The sequence below is a fragment of the Propithecus coquereli genome, unplaced genomic scaffold (assembly GCF_000956105.1).
Source record: "Propithecus coquereli isolate 6110/MARCELLA unplaced genomic scaffold, Pcoq_1.0 Scaffold273, whole genome shotgun sequence".
NCBI lineage: Eukaryota > Metazoa > Chordata > Mammalia > Primates > Indriidae > Propithecus > Propithecus coquereli.
In genome coordinates this window covers 4054208-4075233 of record NW_012148319.1, presented here as the reverse complement: position 1 = coordinate 4075233, position 21026 = coordinate 4054208, and the positions used below count along the sequence as shown (strand labels likewise).

General features: G+C 36.7%; 1 protein-coding gene across 1 annotated transcript in view; it reads right to left on the bottom strand.

Moving 5' to 3' along the window:
* The window catches only part of PRKD1 (protein kinase D1), a 357628-nt gene extending 349457 nt beyond the window's left edge, over positions 1–8171 (bottom strand). Inside the window, exon 1 of the mRNA XM_012647880.1 lies at positions 7908–8171. Within this exon, the coding sequence (XP_012503334.1) occupies positions 7908–8171 (264 nt within the window). The remainder of the gene's footprint in view (positions 1–7907) is intronic.
* Positions 8172–21026: the final 12855 nt, after the last annotated feature.

Below are 21026 nucleotides of genomic sequence, written 5' to 3'. Positions count from 1 at the left end.
TATAGGATCACCTATTACTATAGTGATAAAACGGGAACTCAATGTAGGAAAGGTTATTTCAAAGTCAGAGCTATGAAAATATCAAATACTAATTTACATAAGTGTACGAAACCACTTAGTATGACCCCAATGAATCCAAGAATATGTACCATATGTACAATTTGATTAAGAAACTACTAAATGTCTTTTCAGATGGTGCTAACCATTAAGTCCCAACGCTCAGCTGCTCACAGTGGCTGAAATACTTGCTGTAGTAAGAAGTGGTGACCCTTTAATCTAACATTTCATTTTTCTGGCCTTTTCAATTTACCACTGGACTCTTTATTTCTACTTTTTAACTGTCCCTTCAGTTCTGCCCCTCCCCCATCTCATGAATTGTATGAAGGTATCACGTGAAATAATGTCTCAAAACCCTGTATAACATGCCATTCCTAAGCAGAATTGATATGGCACCAAACAAATACAACTGAAAAATTTAAAAGTCCATGATGACTGAAGATATTTACATCACTGCAAATAGGCAATCTCTTCACTCTTTTCACAATAAACTGAGCAATTTCTCAAGTTGAGAGAATCACCTGATTGTAGGGACACTGAGTCCAGGAAAAAAAAATCAAACTAAACTTTAATAACTTTGTATACTGAAGTGAGCTTCGATGGTCTCCAGGTTTAAAATATCATACATATGCCATAGTCCCTCCAACTATCTGAACCAGGGAAGGGTATATATAAAAATTTTCTTTTTTTCCAAAGTAAGTTAGACAAAATTCCAGCTAATAAAGTATATGTTTCTTTGTAAACAATATAATGTACTAATCTACAGAGCTTGAGATTATCAACAATACCATTTATTATGCACATTCATACTTTTTGCTCATATTTTCATTACCACATTAATACTTTTCATTCATTTTAAAACATATGTGAAAAAAGTGGCTGCTAACAATTAAGGAGAGAAGCATTCTTGAAATTGTGCCTAAATATAAGCAGTAAATCCCCCTCGTTCTTCATCAATCAGTGGTGTAGTCAAAATAGATGCCAATGAACCAGTGAAAGGTACATAATTTTTTTTTCCTATTCACCAAAATAAGTTGAACAAAATTCCTGTATGACTTCTTATTTATAAATCTAAGTTCCTTATTTGCCAACATCGCTAAGCTGCTGTATCAACCGTTTGGCTTAAGCCAAATAAAACCTTTTGCAACTTTGGAAGACACTTTTATACAGGAAATTGTAAATGTGGACAGGCACAATTGTCTGAATATGTGGTGTTTTTACATCAATTCTCACCTTTATAACTATCTAAATGTATGATATTCCATAATGGCCACAGTGGCCATATAATGAAATACTTTGTATATTTAATTATATGTTTTCTGTGTGAGACCAGAAAAAGTAAGCAACAGAATAACGTGGTTTTCTCTGCTGCCAAATAACTTCAAGAGGTACTATCATTATTCGTTTTTAATGGTACAAAAATATTTGGTTGACAGGATCAGAATTCCTGGGGGAATTTCTGATATTCTTATAGATAAAAAGAATTTTGAATAGATGTGATCAAAATAACCACTTTCTTTGTATCTAATTTTATCAATAGAAAAAGGAAAATGAAGCACTCTTTTCTTTTTGTTTTGCTTTATTCCAACATATTACAACATTAAGGAAAGATTCAAGAAATTGAAATCTCATTTTCAAAACCTCTTTAGAGTAATGCTGGAGAAACTGACAGGTGAGTACTATCTTTAAAAACATCATATACTTTTACCTCTATTTTCACATTTGGGCTTAGATTTTTCACATTAACCAAGGTAACAGTGAAAGGTCAGAGGTCAAAAAGATTAATTATCCCCAACACATGAAACCGAAGCAAACAAATATAAAAGCAAAACAAACAAAGAAACCTCATATTATCAACTACTATAGGACTGCATTTTACCCACTTCTAATCCAGTCCAGCACTGGTATCTTGATCATTATACTAGCTCCTTGGTATAGTTTAAGAGCTTATTCAATGATTCCAGTCTAATACACACACACACACACACACACACACACACACACACACACACACACACGTTTCATATAATTATCCGTTACCCTCTTCTTTAAGAGACAGATAAATAATTACTGATTGTGGTTTTCTAAAGGTTTTATAATGGGACGAGGGCTGCCATGAGAGATAAATGGTAGTTGATAGAAAGATCTGGAAAAAACTTGTGTTTGGCTTAGCCAAACCGATAACTCAATTGTTTCCCAGTGAATGTGCCTTCTCATCCCAATATAACACTTCTGCCTAAGCACAACCAACTATGATATATTCACTATCCATCAGATGATAACAATTTAGCAAACAACCTCTAGACTCTAGCATGACAGCAAAATGTGATTTCCATAAGTCATTTCCAAGTGCCTTCCTCCTCATGTCAAGGATTGATTTGCAAATGAACTTTTAATTTTGGTCTTGAGGACCGGAGTTTAGAATCATTATGTTACCAAACATTGCACTATTATCTACTTAATGTCTCTTTTTTTAAAATCAAATGAAATATCATTGGAATTGCACTTGCTAACTGCAATTGAAAAAAAGTTAAATCAATTTCCTGTCAAAAATAATAAAAAGCAATGAAAATATGCTTTACTTTTATCAGCAAATGGTTTTTCACTTAGTAATAATCAGATTAGTTCTTAAGGAATTCTGAGAGGCTGAGATTTCAGAGGCTGTTTTAAAACATAACCACTTCTAAGATATGCCCTGAAATAGAGGGCAGAAAAAAGATAATGTCACCTGGGCCTTACAGCCGTATTGCTTTTTAATATTATAATTTTAATTATATATGAGATAAGAATAAGATAATAAATATACATTTCTTTTGTTAACAAGAGAGTATGCTAGTCTATAGAGCTTTAGATGATCAATAATATCATTTAGTATGTACATCTTTACCAGATGGTATCTTTAGTACTTCACATATATTATTCTTAAGTAATCTTAAATTAGTCACAACCATACATTCATAGACTTATAAATTTTTTTGTATTCTCTAGTAATTAACAGCCATTCATGCATAAATTATAGGTGAAGACCTATATAAAATCATCTCGCAAAAATAATAATAATAATAATTGGCAAAATCAAATTATAAATCTCCCTTAATAGTTATGACAGGAGTCTGGTAAAATTGAACAGCACAGTCATCAAGTATGGTCTTATGGGACAAGTTTTTAAACTTGATTAATAATGTTCCAGTCCTCACTACCACCACCACCATACATGCTACACTTTTATTCTTTCAAATTTATCTCAATTCTGAATCTAAAACCCCAAATTAATTCATGTATTTGTCAAAACATCCAATCATCCAACTCTTCCCAGCCCAAGGATTGTAAGGCTTAATGCCTTTAACTTCATAATGTCAAAGGACATTCTTGTGAAAACTATTAAGTAATATATACCTATAAGAATAGGCTTGCAAATCTGTGCATTGACAGAAAAATATAAAGCAGAGTTTCTCTTTTGGATTGTGAAATACATAATGAGGCCACACTTTTCACAGACTGCAGTACAAAATATAAACCAATACTTCAGCATCTAGAGGCTATATGTGGACAATGAGGCTCTTAAAAATACATTTAAAAAAACACTTAGACACAGATAATATATTACATATATATATATGTTACACGTATAGTACATATATGTGTATATAGTATTTAACTCCAAAATATAATGCTATTATACTATTAAACTTGAAAGGAACTTTCAATTTTAAAAATACACTATTAAAATTACATTACTTAAAAATCACATAATGAAATGACAAATCCTGTACTTCATCATAAAATCAGAAATCAGTAGACACACAAAGATGGCCAAATATAAAACTAGCATAAAAAATACACACCTAAGACCCAAAGACCATCATTAGCTTAAAGCAGTTTGTTGTTCCGGAGCAGCTAATTATTTCCAGCTTTCTCAATCTATACAGAAGTAGAGGAGCTAAAATTAACAATTAAAAGGAAAATGACACCACTACTGTTAAGAAAACAATGTATAATAAGACAGTGAAACAAATACAAGCAAAGTAATGCTACTTTCAAACCAAGGCACTAACCTTTGTTACTCCTTTAGGGAGCTATCTTCTACATAATGTCTCACTCTTCAATTTCTTTGGCCAGAAAGATGATTGTGCAAAGTGAAATTATATGCCAGGAGTCTACAGATGCTCTACTCCAATTAAGTAAATTCAATAGTAAAATATTAGCTGTCTTTCCAATAAGATAACAGCAAAGAATGAATAGACAGATAGCCGTATTAATTGCATTACACATCCCTAAATTAATACTGCTTATTTAAAAAAAGTGTATATGTGTGTGGAGTGTGTGTGTGTGTGTATGTTAATAGACAGATAATGTACTATAAAACCAAACTAATTCTTCCTTTGGAATTCCTTCTCAGTCTACATATTCAAGGTTCCTTTGATAGTATAAAGTAACAGTGTTTCAAAGTGAAGTCAATTATTATTATCTTTTTACCCTCCAGAAAACAATAATCACGTACACTAACAGAACATATGTATTTATATATAACCAGCCTTCAGTGTTACATGCTTGCAAAGTAAATAAATATAAATCTTAGACCAATACTTCAAAAAATGGAACTAATAATATCTCCTATATTCATACATTGTCACAAAAAAAGCAAGATCTAAACTAAAAGATGGAAGAAATAATTCTTTAGTTATATGATTCATTAACATTTAGGGTACATTATCTTAAAAGTATTTTTGTTGACTTACCAAATTTTTAAGTATAATCACATCTCCACTACTTTTTAAAGCTGTATAATTAAAGAAAAACTATATTCTAAATTCTAAATGATAATGATAATGATTTAAAGAAGCATTTCTCAAGGATAGCATTTTTCTTAATTCAGCCCTATACACCTCTGTTGCTCACCCCACAGAAAATGTCCCATGAATGTTGCTGAAATTAACTGAACTTGTCAGCTAATATTTCTAAAGATTTAAGCCAGCACGATTTGTGTTAGTATTTAAGGAGCTCTTGAACAACGTAGATGAAAAACCCCTTAACACATTTTAAAACAATAACTATGGAGGACTCAGAAAATCAGGAGAACCTCCCGCTGTAAACTCCACATGCACATCTCCAGCATACATAGTAAACTGTAAATGATTTCAAATTCTCAGCCCTCTCCGGAAACATCCATCCCCCACTCCCACCCCTGCCATCCTCCCTCATAGTTGATGTCGGTACTTCAAGAAAATCTGAAATGAAGGACAAAAGAATCTCCTCCCACTTCCTTAACTCCATACTGACACTCTATGCCATACCTACTCCACAAAGCAAAGAGATCCCTATTACCCAATGACGGACCTTCAGCCCTCTTAATCTTGTTTCTGCCTGGGGTATTAACGTACTCTGAAATGGATTATGGAAGATAAAATGATAGAAATAAAAGGTCCTCTGTCTAGATTCACTATCTACTATCTATTTATTTACAGTATTCTACACATATATAATTCTCCGATTCTCATCTCTAAATCTAACCCCATCTTTGTTATAATCTTAAAAAAAAAAAAGTAAGCAAGACCATTACCCTATGACTATTTCAAACAGAAACTTTTCAAACTTTTCTTTGAGAGACAGAAGAACTACTAGAATAAATACAGAAGAGAAGGACTGTCTTTATAAATCAGTCACCAGGGCTGATGGTTTTCCCTTTCCAGTATTTCTCCAGGTCTCTCCCCCAGAATCTTGGCTCAGGTTCTAAGGAGCTCATGACTGAACTCCAGTGTTCTTTCTGCCATAACATTTTTTGGCATTCTAAAACATCCTTCACACAGTAAATCCATCTTTCGATGTCCTTGGTATGATATCTCTACGAAAAGATTACTGAAGCTTCTAGTAATTTGAGTTTATTTTAATTTCAAGGCCTTTTCATAATTGTACTTTCCTTAAATATCCTAGTCTCTACCCTCAGGCCTGCTGTGTTCCACAGATGCTTCTTGTCCCTGCCCCTCTGCGCTCACGTCACTCTCCACATAACACCCCTCTTGGTAGCTTCTGAGACAACTAGAATTCAGTCTCCATTCAATACCCCAATCCCAAATCTCTTGAACCATACATGCTTCTCCCCATCCTAACTTATATCAGGGAGGGTGAGGGTGTGTGTGTGTGTGTGTGTGTGTGTGTGTTAAAGCTGGTCAAAACAAAGTCTGTCCATATTAATTTGACCCAATTTGAATATTCTCTGTCATTGCATCACTTGTTTTAGAATTTAGGTAAGTTAAAATTCTATAGAATAGCATTAGCTTTTTGAGAAATTTTATTTTACCTTCTGCATATGCTTATGCAACATTTCTTGTTAATTGACTGGTTTGCATCCTAATGGAGATTGTTGTAAACTACAGTCTCCATCACTGCAAGGCTTTCAGTGCCAGAAGAGTGCTTCTGTCCACCCACAATAGTAATTCCATAATATGGATGTGGAGGAGGGGCATGGTATGACTTATATTGGCATTAGACAAAATTTGTTATTTTCATGGAAGTTGCAAACAATTGAGAGCTACTGGTAATAGAAAATGTCACTCCTTTCAATAAACAAAAATTTCTGGCACTCATTGTTACTTTAGTCTAGAACTTTTACAACTTCCCAGATTAGTGATTTTTCCCTGGGGCTTTTTCTTAATATCCCTGTGCTCAGTGCCACAATTCACAACCCTCGAGGTTTAGCGAACTCCGTTAGGAATTGTTTAAAGAACGCAATGCAATTCATGATTATTCAAGTGACCATTATAAGGCAAGGCGAGTATTGAGTACTAGCCAGTCCCCCAGGGCTGACATTCAGCACCTTTAGAGACCCCTGTCTCCACCCCAAACCCTTGGCTGTTTATACTAAGAAGACAGGCGCCATGGCCCGCTCCCTTACACCCCATTGTCCGCTTCCATGCAACATCCCTCTGGATGGCTGAGACAACCTGAAAATCAAAATTGCACTGTAGACTGTGGTGGGTGGGCTGAATCTCCTCCCCGGGTAGCTTGGCCCAGAATAACGGCCCCTTTTCCAACCTGCCTTTGGTGGCCGCTGTCCAGAGTCCCACAGCCTCAAACTTAAGGGCACACCAAGCCTCGGAATGTTTCTGGACATCACCCCCACCACTTCAGTGTCCCATTATCAGTGTCCCGGTAATGAAAAACAGGAAGGCTGCAACTTTCAGGTTTTATCGTCGGAAAATTTGTTTCCACGCTCATATAGAGATGGGACTAAAGGACAGCACGGACTTGAGTAGTTGTGGCCTGGTCAGTTGTTTTCACAGCTGGCCGAGTCAATCACCCTCTCCTAAAAGCGTATTTGACAGGTGAGAAATTCCTCATCTCCAGGTCATTCCAGGAACTTCACAACAACCTGCGCTGGGAGAGGGGTCTGGAGGGGAAGGGAGTGGTGCTGAAATCGTGCTGAGCGTGTCCCGGGGGAAACTCTGCTGCAGGAAGGAGGATTCCGGCGCCAGGAATGAGCCGGTCCAGGGGCCGGAGGGAGGACAGGGGAAAGCCGGGAAGTCTCAAGGATAAGGAGGGGCGCGACGAGAAACAGGCAAGATACCTCGAAATGCCATGAGAAGGATGGAAATGGGTGAAGTGCATGCAGACTGGAGAGGAACCGCTGACTACAATAGGGGGCGAGGGGAGTACTGAGCCACAGCGAGTGCGGTGCTGCGAGGTGCCAGTGTCCAGTCCCCGCCGCTGCCAGACCCTTCCAGAGGGCCGGCGCGGCTGGGTCCCGGCCGAGCCCGGGGAGCCGGAAAGTTGGCGCGGCGAGGGCTGGCCGGGCGGGCAGCGCCCCCTGCGCGGCCAGGAGGCGCCGGGCGGGCAGCCGCGCGGCGCCTTACCTTCTGGTCGACGATGGAGCAAGCCATCTCGCGGACATGCGCCAGGCTGTAGTCCCCGGACGAGTCCTGCAGCAGCAGCACGGGCTCGCGGCTCAGGCCGATCTGCAGATGGAACGAGATGCCCCCGGCCGGGGCCGGGACGGGAGCCAGGAACGGCGTGGGCCCGGGCCCCGACCCCGGGACCAGCGCGGCGGCAGCTGCCGCCGCAGCCGCCGCCACGGGCAGCAGCGGGCTGGGCGGCCGCAGGACCGGCGGGGCGCTCATCGCTCGGCGGGGCGCGCCGAGGGCCGCGGGGCCGGGCAGCCGAGGGCGGGGGCCGGCGGCGAAGCAGCCGAAAAGTTTTGCGGCCGCCGAACCGGGAGCTTCTTTCTCCGAGAGCCGAGACGGAAAATAAAAACTTTCCGGAAAAGTCCCCGCGCGGGGGAAGGGCGAGGGGATGAGGAACGCGAGGGGAGGGGGGAGGGAAAATGGCCGAGGCGGGAGGACTCAGCCGCTGCGAGAGCGGCCGCCACGCAGAGGAGGCGCCGCCGCCGAGGAGCTGCCGCCGCGGCGCTCTCAGAGGGACGGGACAGCGGGTCAGCGCGGCCGGGCGCCGGGCGGGAGGCGGGGAAGGGGGCGCGAGGGGCGGGGAAGGGGAACAGGGGGCGGGCACTGCAGAGTCACCACCCGGCGGGCGCCGGAGCCGCTGCAGCCGCGGCCGCAGTGGCCACAGGGTGCCCGGTCGCCGCCCCCTCTCCCCGCGGTTCCGGGGGCCCGAGTCTCCTCGAGCCGGGATAGGACCGAGTGCGGGACCCAGAGCCTCCTCGGCAGGCCTGTCTGTTCCTCCCCGCGGGGCCGCCCGCTGGACCCGCTGCCCCGACTGCGGACGGAGGGCACTGGACGCACCTCCTCCGACTGGCTTCCCGGGCCGCGAGCTTCCTGGTCCCCGGCCCCTCCACCTCTTCCACATGCTCCAGGACTACGCACTTCTACAAGTGGGGTGACTTTTGATGAACCCAAGAATGTGGCTCACAGCGGTTCCCCTTGGGTCTTACCTTCCAAACGTCAAGGGAGGATAAAATAGCGGTTGTCCGGAACCCATCAATATCCAAGCTCCCTCTGGTTTGTTACCAAAGAGGGTCAGAAGCCAGTCCACAAAAAAATGCATTTAAACCTGTCTCTACCCTTTTTTTGTCTGTCTGACACACCCTTATAACCAACCCTACCTATCTCACCACAGCTCCTAAAGCACCGGATACATACAGTAGTTGAATTCAGGAGATGCGCTCTTTTGAAAGAAAAGGCATTATCTGCACAAGGGCAAAAGGAAAGGCTGATTCGGCCTCTTTCCTTTCACCTTATTCTTTTTGCCCCTGGAGCTTCTACTTTGGAGCCTCAGAAACTGTTTTCTTACCTCCTCTATCAATCTAAAGTCTGCTTTACAAGAGTGCTGCTCCCACCTCCACCGCCACCACAAGCACCACCATCAAGAGTGGGCACAACCTGCTCTAATGTTGATAGTTATTTCTTTTTGCTATTGTTGTTGGGGGCGGGGGGGGAGGCTGTGGTTGCTTCCCAGTCCTTGGAGAAGAATTCCAATCCTCCCCTCCCACCAGGGCAGGTTTCAAGGGTGTGTGACTGTCCAGTTGCACGGAGTCCCGCACTCAGAAGGGCCTTGTTCAGTTTAATGCTCTGCAACAATAATGTGCTGTCACTGCTTTGGAATTCTTAATAATTTTTGAACAAAGATCCTCACGTTTTCGTTTTACAATAGGCCAAGCAGGCTATGTAGCCAGTTCTGCCTCTCACTTCACTTCCGCAGTCCCTCCCCTTACCCTGCACAAGCACACACACAAACATACCTAAACAGACGAACTGTTGTGTATGTTTTCCTTCATCGTCAATAGTCGGTTATATTTTCTTTTGTTTTGTCTTGTTGGCTTTGCGTTGTTTGTTGTTGTTGTTGTTGCCTTGACTTTGGTTCTGGCCCAGAAAATTGCAAGGTAGTTTCCTTTGAGCCACGTACCCAGGATCAGTAGTGGAGCCTGACACTACAAGGCTCCAAAACTACATTGTGTCACCGCTTTGGAAGAGATTTGAATTTACTCTCTGGATTTAATGACTTGATAAGGTATACATAGGTGTCGATGTTCTCCCTGCTTAGATATTTGTGAGGTGGACAGATTCAGCTAAGCTAGGAGAATGGTGGAGTTTTTCTTGATGAAATGCCCCGCTGAATTACCTAGGAGGTTTTTTTTCTTTTAACTGTCAGAAAATATATTTCATTTTCTTTCAAAATTGGAATAAACTCAACATTCTACAATTTCCTATTTCCAGAAAAAGACATTTGCTGGTCACCTTACAAGAGACTTACAGAAAGCTAATTTCACTTGAAATTCAGGAGAGCTGGAGATGTTCGTGTTTTATAGGTATCACAACTATATGTTAAGGACTTCTCTGTTCCAGGCACTGTCCTAGCACTAGTTGTGCAGTTGTGAGGACAAAGTCCTTACCCTAACAGATCACACTGAAAAGGGGGTGGGGTAGGGTGGGAAACAAAACAATAAATAAGATTATCTCTATATTCATAATTACAGTGGATTTTAAAAATGCAATGGTAAAGAGAGTGACTTGTGGGGAAGGAGTTAACAAAGGGTGCTACTTTGAACTGGGGATGAGAGAAGATTTCACTGAGAAGTTTACATTTGAGCCAAAGCCTGGATGACAGAAATGGGCCAGCCTTAAGATCTGGGGGAATAACATTCTAGGCATAGGTAACAGGTAGTGCAAAGACCCTAACAGAGAAATGTACTTGGCATTTTCAAAGCACAAGAAAAGAGGGTCAAATGCATGAAATAAAATCAGAGATCTGACAGAAGCCAGGACACCAAAGGTCTTGAAAGCCATGGTAAAGACTTTTTGTTTTATCTCAGTGCACTGCCAAACCATTGGAAGGTTTTAAACCAGGGGGCAATAGCTTTAATTGGCATCTTTTAAAGATCACTCTCTGGCTGCTGTGTAAATTATAAGAGAAAAGAGTAAAAACAAGGACAGTAGGTCAGAGACTTGCTGTTGTCCAGTCTAGAGACATGGGTTGGACTACTATGGCAGTAGTAGAGATGGTAAAAAATGGAACAATGCATTTTAGTTTATGGAATAACTAAAAGTCTTGCTGATAAATCAGAGATTTACAAGAAATGAAAGAATAGGGGTGTCATGAAAGACTCCTAAGTTTCTGAACAATTGGCCTGATGGTGGTGCTGATAATTGAGACAGAGGCAGGGAGGAAGCAGGTTTAGGGAGAAAAAAGATTTCTGCTTTGACCATGTTGAGTTTGATATGACTCTAGGCATTCAGGTAGAAATAACATCTCGAGCTGGACATTTGAGTCCAGCATTCAAGAAAGAGAAGAGGACCAGAAATACATTTGGAAATCATCAGTGTAGAGAACGCATTTCAAAGTGAGATTAGATGAGAACTCTAGAGTGAGAGGGCTTAAGGCATTCATCAGTTATATGAGACTTACAAAAACTTAAATGTCCTTAGAAAAAAACCTATGTGAGTAACTCCTTCTTATACTGCGATTTATCAATAGTATGAATGATTCTTGTAGGGCACTGAAAATAATTTAAGAAGGAAGCAGAGAAAGGAATTCTTGAGAAGCCTGAAGAATTAAAATTACTTTGAAGAACCTGAAATAATTACTGAGTATGAGAGTGAACCAGAATAAAAAAAAATCTTATAACCACTGGAGCTTCCCATAGCAAGCTGAAAATTCCACGGAGTTGGTCATTGCAATTTCTAGAGTAGGTACCTGAGATCTGACAGTTTGCCCAGTGATAATCATTTTTGCTAAATGACAAAGGAATGAATAAATGGATAATACCTGAAAGAAACCTAGTATATATCTCTGGTGACTTCGAAATTGTGCCTAGAAAACTTGAAGGATTTGGGAGACTATCACTGGTTTTAATTCTTTCTGAATGTTAACTTTGGAAAAGAAAAAAGGACATAGAAAGTGAATAGTTGCTTATATAAATTATATTCATGAAATGTGCTTTCATTTTCTTAATCATGGCTAACATGACTGGAATAATGGACTTCTGGCAGTGACTGGGAACACCATTTTATAAAGAAGATTCCATGCCCTAACCAAGACTCATGTAAAAGTGATTTGTGTATGCAAGGATATGCTGAGGTACTTATAACATCTTTTATCATTAAAGATGAATGCTAATCCTGTCAGGTGTTCTTCAAAAGAAGGGTGTATGTTCCAGTAATTTTGGAAGTACCAGTAATTCACAATCAATAATCAGAAAGATCCTCTTTCTGATATTTCTCTTTATCAGAAAGAGAATAACCTGATTTGAGTGGGAGTCAGTATATGCTTTGTCCAAATGAAATGGACAACAGAGAAAGGAAAGGGAGTGAAAAACATGTGCAATTCGATGGCTGAAAGGATCATATCCCCTAGTCCAAACATTTTGCAGCTTAAGAAACTGAGGATTAGAGAAATTATATACCAGTGTGGAAATCATAAATTTGAAGGAGAAAGTATAATTCCAGGATATCTCTCCTTTTCATACTATTGAGCACTGAAAGTTACATGCATGAGGATAAAGATAGATGGATGGATGAATGGATAGATAAGATTAATATATATGTTGAACATTGTTATTGTTATTTGCTTGTTTCAGAGTGTTCACATATAATTGTCAGACCAGATTAAATAAGTATAATGGCACAAAACTGAGACAAAAGAAAAATAAGATCCAAATGGAGACATCAACCATAGACATCTGCCAAAAATCTTCTGCTAAAACCTGATCATGTGACAAAATGCTGCCTTATCTTGCTGACAATTTCATGGAAAATAACCAGGAAAAAAGTAAAGTTGTAAACTTAATTTTCACCAGAAGAAAAATTGATTTGTTCTTTAGGAAAGCAGATTCCAAAAAGGAAAAGAAAAGACAAATATGATCCTATAGTTGGAGTCCCCAAAAAAGGACAGGAGGCCCTTGAAGAAAAGCTTTCAATTATAAAATGACAAATGAGCCAGGTGAGGAAGATACTTATAAACCAGTGTGACTACACTTCAAGTTTTAGATGAGTACAGATATGCAAAGAAAATGAACAGAAACAGAAAGAGGTATGTGAGCAAGAGTAAATAAAAATAAAGATTATTGTAAGCTAAAAACAATCAACTGGCTTTTATAGGTCTATTTTATATATTAATGGTGCCCTTGGGACATGGCATATGATAAACAAGGGTTTATGAACTGCTTTTTATGAAGAATTTAGGGTTCCCCCTAGGTCCTACTAGGTAGGGTTCCAGACATTCTGCCTTACTTTCAACCAAGCAGCTCTTCTTTCATTTGCCGATATATCAGGGTCCCACAAATTTGTTTGAAAATAAAAGTTCCCATTGCTGACAAAACTGAAATCCTTTAGTGTGGTAGAATGCAAATGAGCTTTAGGGAAAAGGCTGATCTAGGTTTGAAGCAGGATCTGCCACTTATTTTAATAGTAGTGTTGTAGCTCTGAGGAGAGGTGGCTGGAGTCACACACATTGCCTTTTCCACTACCTGTGGCTGTAGCCTCAGTCACCCCATTTGTAAAATCAAAAAGTACAGTACTCAAGAGTTATTGTGAGCATTAAATGATTTAGTGTATATAAAAGCACATAATATGGTGCCTGCCACACATTAATCATCCCCAAAATAATAGTTATCATAAACCATATTAGACCAAACATCGCATCTGCCAGCCACACCACTTACTGTAATGTTAAAACAACAAAGAAATCAAGCCTAACTCCATTTTGCTTGATTTCTCCAGCAAGGAAAAAGGATGTAAAAAGATGGTTAAAAGGACATTGAATCTCAAAATGAATGAGAACATTTTGAGAAACTATCTAAATAAGGGATGTACATTCAAATAATTACTTTCCAAGACTACACTGTTGAATATGTTACTGATATCTTAAAGTATTCTTGGAGAACAACTAGACAACTGGAGAAAGACAAATGCCCCAATTTTCAAAAAGATTCCTAAATATACAGACCAGTGAGTTTAGCATCAATAATCATCAAAATTCTAGATAGAATTATTAAACAATGGTTTATGAAGAATTATGAATTAAAAGGGGTAATTTCTAAAAGGAGGCATGAGTTCACTAAAACAAATATTGCTATACTCTTTGCTTTCTTAACTTCAAATTGGAGGAGAACATTATAGACATTTGGTTTATCTGAATTTCAACCAAAATTGAATTGATTGTCTCTGCTATTGGAAGACATTTGATTTGCTTTTATATTCATCAATAGGATGAAGTAATATATCCAGCTACTAGTGTTTCGCTTTAGGTTCTTACAAGCATTCATTAACCTATATTTCTCTAATTTTTAAAAGCATGAGTAAACTTTAAAATTTTGCATCCAAAATGTTGAAGATTTTAACTGCATACTTTTTGCTCACATGCAAAATACTTACGTTTGTATTTCTATATTATATCACACTTTTTTGTTAGACATGATTCCCTAAACAGAATTCCATCCTGGACAGTAAAAACTCTGCTGTTATTGTAAGAACTAAAATTTGCTGGCTCCAAGGTATCATAAAATTTGCTCAGGTTCCCTGTAGAAAACAGAATGAAATCACTACTTTTACATTTTTTTCCTTCAACTTCAATATACTCAGAAGGCTATTGTTTAGAGTTGCCAACTCTAATTGTGCGCATTGGCTTTTATTAAGTCAATCCAACATTCAAATTCAAAAACCATTAACAGCAGGACATTTATTTTTTATAAAGATGCAATTCTTCTAATTCTATTTTCAAGGCCCACTGGTTCCAGGGATGCAAATGTTTCCTCCATTTTCATTGGGTCAGTGTCAAAGCCAAATATTTTCCATTATGAATATTAATACATTCCATTAGTTGATAATATTCTATAACCTCATTTATTCTCTTTAATACCTGTCATTTGGTTAGACTTTACATCCATTTTTGCAGCATATTGTATAAAATAATAAGTTTTGAAAAATTAAAAAGAAATAATAAAAGAGATACAATTAATCCAAGGTTACTTTTTGGGTTCCTTCCTGGAAAAATAAATTCGTGAACTGAAATTTTTTGTGTGTGGTTTCTGATGCTTGATTTGGAAAATGAAATTTTTGAGGGGAAAGAATCTGGCAGATTTATTTCTTAGTGACATAACCAGGAAAAATAATTTTTAATGGCTTAAGAAAAAATAATTTGTTTTTCTTGGCTTAGAAGAATTTTAAATGGAATTATTTCCAAAACTCACTTATTACTTAAAATGCATATTCCACTGGGATAAAAGCCTCCATAATTAAAATGAGGTCATTCACATGGAATTGAAACCATATTTTATTTAATCATCATCTGCATTTTCTTTACTAATTCTTATCCTCAAACATACAATCCTAAAGAAGAATAATGTTGTAAGCACAGTAAATCTTTGTCATACTTTACTATTTCAAAATCTAACTATTTACATATTTGATCTCATATACATTTAAGCTAAAAATCTCTGCCCCATAAGTAGAATATTTCCTTATGGAATTAAATATTAATTTTATATTTATTTCAACTACATAAAGTCTTTCTATATTTATTTAATATTATAATACATTTTTATAAACACATTGTTTTCTTTAATCAGTTAATCATCCAGAGTATCCAGGAAAACTTAAGACCTCATAAATTGAAAAAAGAAAAAAGCATTAAATTTTAGATTTGTTTCAGAATGTATTCAAGAAAAGGACTATGTACTTTTCTTACTGTTTTAAATGAAGAAGAACATTCTAGGGTACCTTAACCTTTGCTCTTTGCTGCCCTGGTTGAATGCCAGTTGAAGAGTATAGATAATGGGATTTGAGTGCTTTTTGGTTTGTCTATGCAATAACAGTTCTATCAATGCTCAGCACATCTTTGCCTTTTCATTATTTTTTACAATACATGTTCATCTGGATCTGACCTTCCAAATTAAACTTTGAAAAAAATCACTTATTGAAATAAGTTTTACTTGCTTAGGACAAATAAAACAATTCAAGTTACCAATGAATAAGATTCATTTTAACCTTTATTTCTTCTACCAAACATATTGTCTTTTCTTCTATACAGAATTATAAATACTTCATAATTAAATGATAAATGGATTTATGTGGTTTTAATTTATGATTTATTATCTGTGTCCTTTTCAAGACAATAAAGCCATTTTCTTGAATAGAAATTTTTTTATCAAAATAAATAAGTAGCACAAATATTTGGAATAATATGCATGATTACCGATGTAACATTTAGTTTTAAGCTTCCTCACAACAAAAACAAGAGAAGAAATCAATTGTTTTCTATTTCATTGTCTGATTTTAAACAAAAAGTGTACATGAAATTATCACAGGTGTTCATACTACACAAGATACAGACAAACATTTTATTTAGACTCTGGGCTTCCTAAGAATGAGTCTCTTATTTTACTCACCTTTGTATCCTTTAGCACCAGAATATAGCAAATGTTCATTAATGTGCTTTTTGAGTAAAACTGTTCAACTACAGTTTGAAGATTAATAATTTGCGTTTTTTTCAAGATGGCAGTCTTTCATATCCATCCTGTTCAAAGGCTCAGGTCAGAGAAACCAACTGTAAATCAGACAATTGGGATTAAGTTAATGAGGTTCCAGCAAGTTCTATTATTGTGATTTAGTCTGACTCAGGATGCCTGGCTGACATGATTACCTTCCCTGTCCTGATATGCTTACAGCACTTTCTTAGGGCTATTGCTCCAACACCTATCATATAGTATTGATTTACCTTGTATTCTATACCTGAGGGGACCATTTTGTAATCATCTCCTCATACCCCTGTTTACCCCTTCTGTGTCCAGAACCAAGTATTATATCCACCATAGGTAGTAGTTCAATAATTCTTTACTGGATGAGTTAATGATTTGAGCTTAAAAATGCCTCCAAACAATGGACAAGTTCACTTAAAGGCTAGCTTCCAAAAAAATCAATTGTCTCGGCTACACTTTTACTTTTGGAGTAGCATGTATTCGCTTTCTAATTATAAAACTAATACATGTTAATTTAGGAAATTTGAAGAAAATCAAGTCTAAATTAAAAAATAAAAATTACCTATAATCTCCTAACTCAGCATTAATATTAACTTTCTCTTTTTTCTATGTGCATGTATATGTTGGATCATATTGAAAGCATTATTTTGTAATATGATTTTTAAACTTGACAAAGCATTTTTCCAAAATCATTAAATATTCTTCAGAAACACCATTTGGGCTGACTGCAGAGGGTTCTAGAATATGGTTTGTGACTCCCTGTGGTTGAACATGTATTTTATTTCTCTGTTTTTGCTAGCACACTTTAAAAAATATCAGTAATGGCGCTATTACTTGGTCAGAAAATATACTCATAAGTTGAAATAAAGATTTAGAAAATCAGTTGCAGGAAAAAATATAAATTAAGACTAATAAATTGTGGGAGGGATTGGCTCTGCTGGCAAGGATTCTATCTCAAGACTTTCAAAATAGAATCATTTAAAGATGTGAGAAATTTCAAAGAATACATAATGATGAAAAACATTAAAATGACAAAAATCTTAAAATTATTTTTTAATTAGCAAGGCATTTTGTAGATTTTTAAAAACTGAATATTCAAACCTCATTTGACACCTCAGGAAAACATCGGTTCTGCTGTCAGAAATCAAAACAGTGATGTATGCTATATCTGGAAAGTAAGTGATGGAATATATTATATATATATTTTTACTGTATTTTATTATGACAGAAATTAATTAACTTGATGAAATATCACTGTCAAGTGAAATTGTTAAGTATTTGCTTTGCTGCTTTCCATTTTCCTACTAGTCATACATTTTTCTAATCCTTTATTAATTGGCTAGAAATGTAAGTGCCAATCTCATCTTTTAATGCTGAAGTATAGTACTTTAAAAATTATAAGTACATGGTTCAAAAGCAGATGGATAAAGGATGTTTAAAATTGATTTGTAAAATGTAGTAAAATTATGTTAAAACAAAAATTTCCATTTTAGCAAACCAAGCCTGGTTTTCAAACTTACAAAGTCATAGATTATTGAGTAATAATAAAATTGATAAAATTAACTAGTTTTCTAAATAAATGTAGTTTTAAAAAGTAACTAAGCAATGCAATTCTATTTGGCCTATAAAATTTGCTTAGTTAATCTCCAAATTATGTCAGTATGATATCGTACCAATCCATGTTCTTAGGTACTATTGAATTGCATATCTGTGGAGCACTTTGGCACCCAGAGCCTTAAAACAACCTGCGGAAGGATAGCTTCTTTTGAGCAAGTATGTCTAACATAAACACATTCACATACTTGTATTGTGAAACTAAAGCTATGGGCATTATAAAACAGCCCTCTGACCCTAATCTCAAAAACACAGAATTTATTTTTTAATGGAAGACTGATGAATGTTATTATTATGGGCTGAGTTTTGTCAGACCGTGTGTTCTCTGACACAAGGAAATCAAACTGGAAATCAATTACAGAACAATAAAAGGAAAATCTTAAAACACTTAGAAGCTAAACAACACACTCCTAGCAAAGAGGAAGTCTTGAAGGAAATCAAAAATATATTATATCCAACTAAGTGAAAATAAAATGCAACATATGAAAATTATAGAATACAGCTAAAACAATGCTGAGAGGGAAATTTATAGCACTAAAGTCATACAGTAGAGAAGAGGAAAATCTCTAATCTAAACTCCCAGCTCAAAAAGCTAGAAAAAGAAGAAGAAAATAAACCCAAAGCAAGCAAAAGGAAAGAAATAACAAAGAAAAGAAATTAATGAAGCTGAAAACAAATAAATAGAGAAAATCAATGAAATAAAAAGTTGCCTCTTTAAAAAAGTCAATAAAATTGACAAATCTAACAAGAATAACAAACAAAAAGAGAAAAGATATAAATTTTTGACACCAGGAATGAGGCCGAGGATATCACTGCAGACACTGGAGACATCAAAATCATAATAAGGGAATACCATAAAGAACTCTACACACATAAATTTGACAAAATAGGTGAAAATGAGCAATTTCTCAAAAAGCAAAAATACTGCAACTCACCCAATATGAAATAGATAATTGAATAACCCTATAACTATTAAGGAAATAAAATCCACAATTTTAAAAAGTTTTTAGACGTGACACCAAAAGCATGCTCCATAATAGAAGAAAATCATTAAATACAGCTTCATCAAAATTAGAAGTGCTATTAAGGAAAAAACTCTCTTAAGAAGATGAAAAGACAAACTAGAGACTGGGAGAAAATATTCACAAACCACAATATGTCATAAAACATTCAAATCTACAATATAATTTTTATATGAAAAAAACACTCAAACTCAACAGGAAATAATAAATCCAATAAGAAAATGGGCAAAAGATATTAAGAAACATTTTACAGAAGAGAATATACAGGTGGCAAATAAACACATGAAAGATGTTTCAACATCACTAGCCATTAGAAAATGCAAAAAATAACACAGTGACATATCACTGCATGCCTATCAGAATAGCCATAATGAAAAAATAAATAGTGACAATATTAAATGCTGGTGAGGATGCAGAGAAACTAGATCTTTCATATGCTGTTGGTGGAAATGTAAAATGGCACACCACTCTGCAAAATAATTTGGTAGTACCTTAAAAAAATCAACATACATTTATCACACAACCCAATAACCTCACGCCTGGACACTTATCTCCCCAAAATTAAAATCTGTATGTGAATGTTCATAGCAACTTTATTTGCAATTCAAAAATCGAAAATAACCCAAACTTCCTTCAATAGGTGGATAGCGAAACAAACTCCGGTAAATCCATATTATGGAACACTACTCATTGATAAAAAGGAACAAGCTACTGATACATGCAGCAAATTAGATAGATCTCAGGGACATTGTGCTGAATGAAAAAAAGCTAGTATCAAAAGGTCACATACGGTATGACTCCATTTATAATTGAGAATGTGAATTCTCAAAATGATAAAAATACAGCAATTGAGAACAGATTAGTAGTTGCCAGCATTAGAAATGGTGTGTAACTACAAAGGTGTGGAATAAGTAAGGGAGATCTTTGTTGTGACACAACACATTTGAATCTTGACTACCGTGGTGTTTACACCAATTTACAGTTGTGATAAAATGGCTCAAAACTATACACACATTGTTTCAATATCACTTCCTGGTTTTGATAGTGTACTATAGTTACATAAGATGTAACCTTTGGGTAAAACTGATTGAAAGGTATATGGGACATCTCTGTACTATTTTTGCAATTCTCTGTGAAGCTATAATTATTTCAAAATAAAAACTTACAATAAATAAATCCATTTAAAATTGATTAAAATAGATATTTTGATAATTTCTTTTTGATTTTTATTGTCTTTCTCATCCCCTTGTGCATATACTCACTGAAAGACCAGTGCTTGAATCTTACATATGTTTTGTGTGAATCCCTAGGATATAAGACATGCTAAAAAGATAAATAGTAATTTTCTAAGCCCTCTCCTCACATTAGTTGCCAAGACAGTGGGTTGCAATGGCAGAAATTGACTTAAGCTTCAAAAGCTGTTTCTTGGAAGCTATCAAAGTAGTGAGTTAAAGAAGGAACTTCTTTATAGTAGATAAGAGTATGGAAAAAATCTCTGGAAGCACATCTGTATGAGGCTAGGACATAAGAGGGGCCTCGCCAACAACACAAAACAAAACAAAAATAGCAATAATGATCTCAATAGATTTTTCACTATTTTGTTCCTTCTTGATAGAGTTGATAACTTTAATGGTTTCTTTTCTTAAATATTATTTTATAATTTGGGTATAAATGTAGATTGATGGCATGTCTCCAGGATTTATGAGTAGAAGTAGTTTCAAATGTAAGAGGACTTGGTATCTATTGAGAAACAAATGGGTCTATGTCCGAAGCTGATCTCCTTTTGTCTAAAAACCTTTGGTAAAGAGAAAGAGTAGTGATAGCTCTTAAGGAATGCAGAAAGATCAGAGATGTAGGTAATTATCTGTTAGCTTTGGCATTGGTCATAATGGGGAAAGAGGACAGGGGAT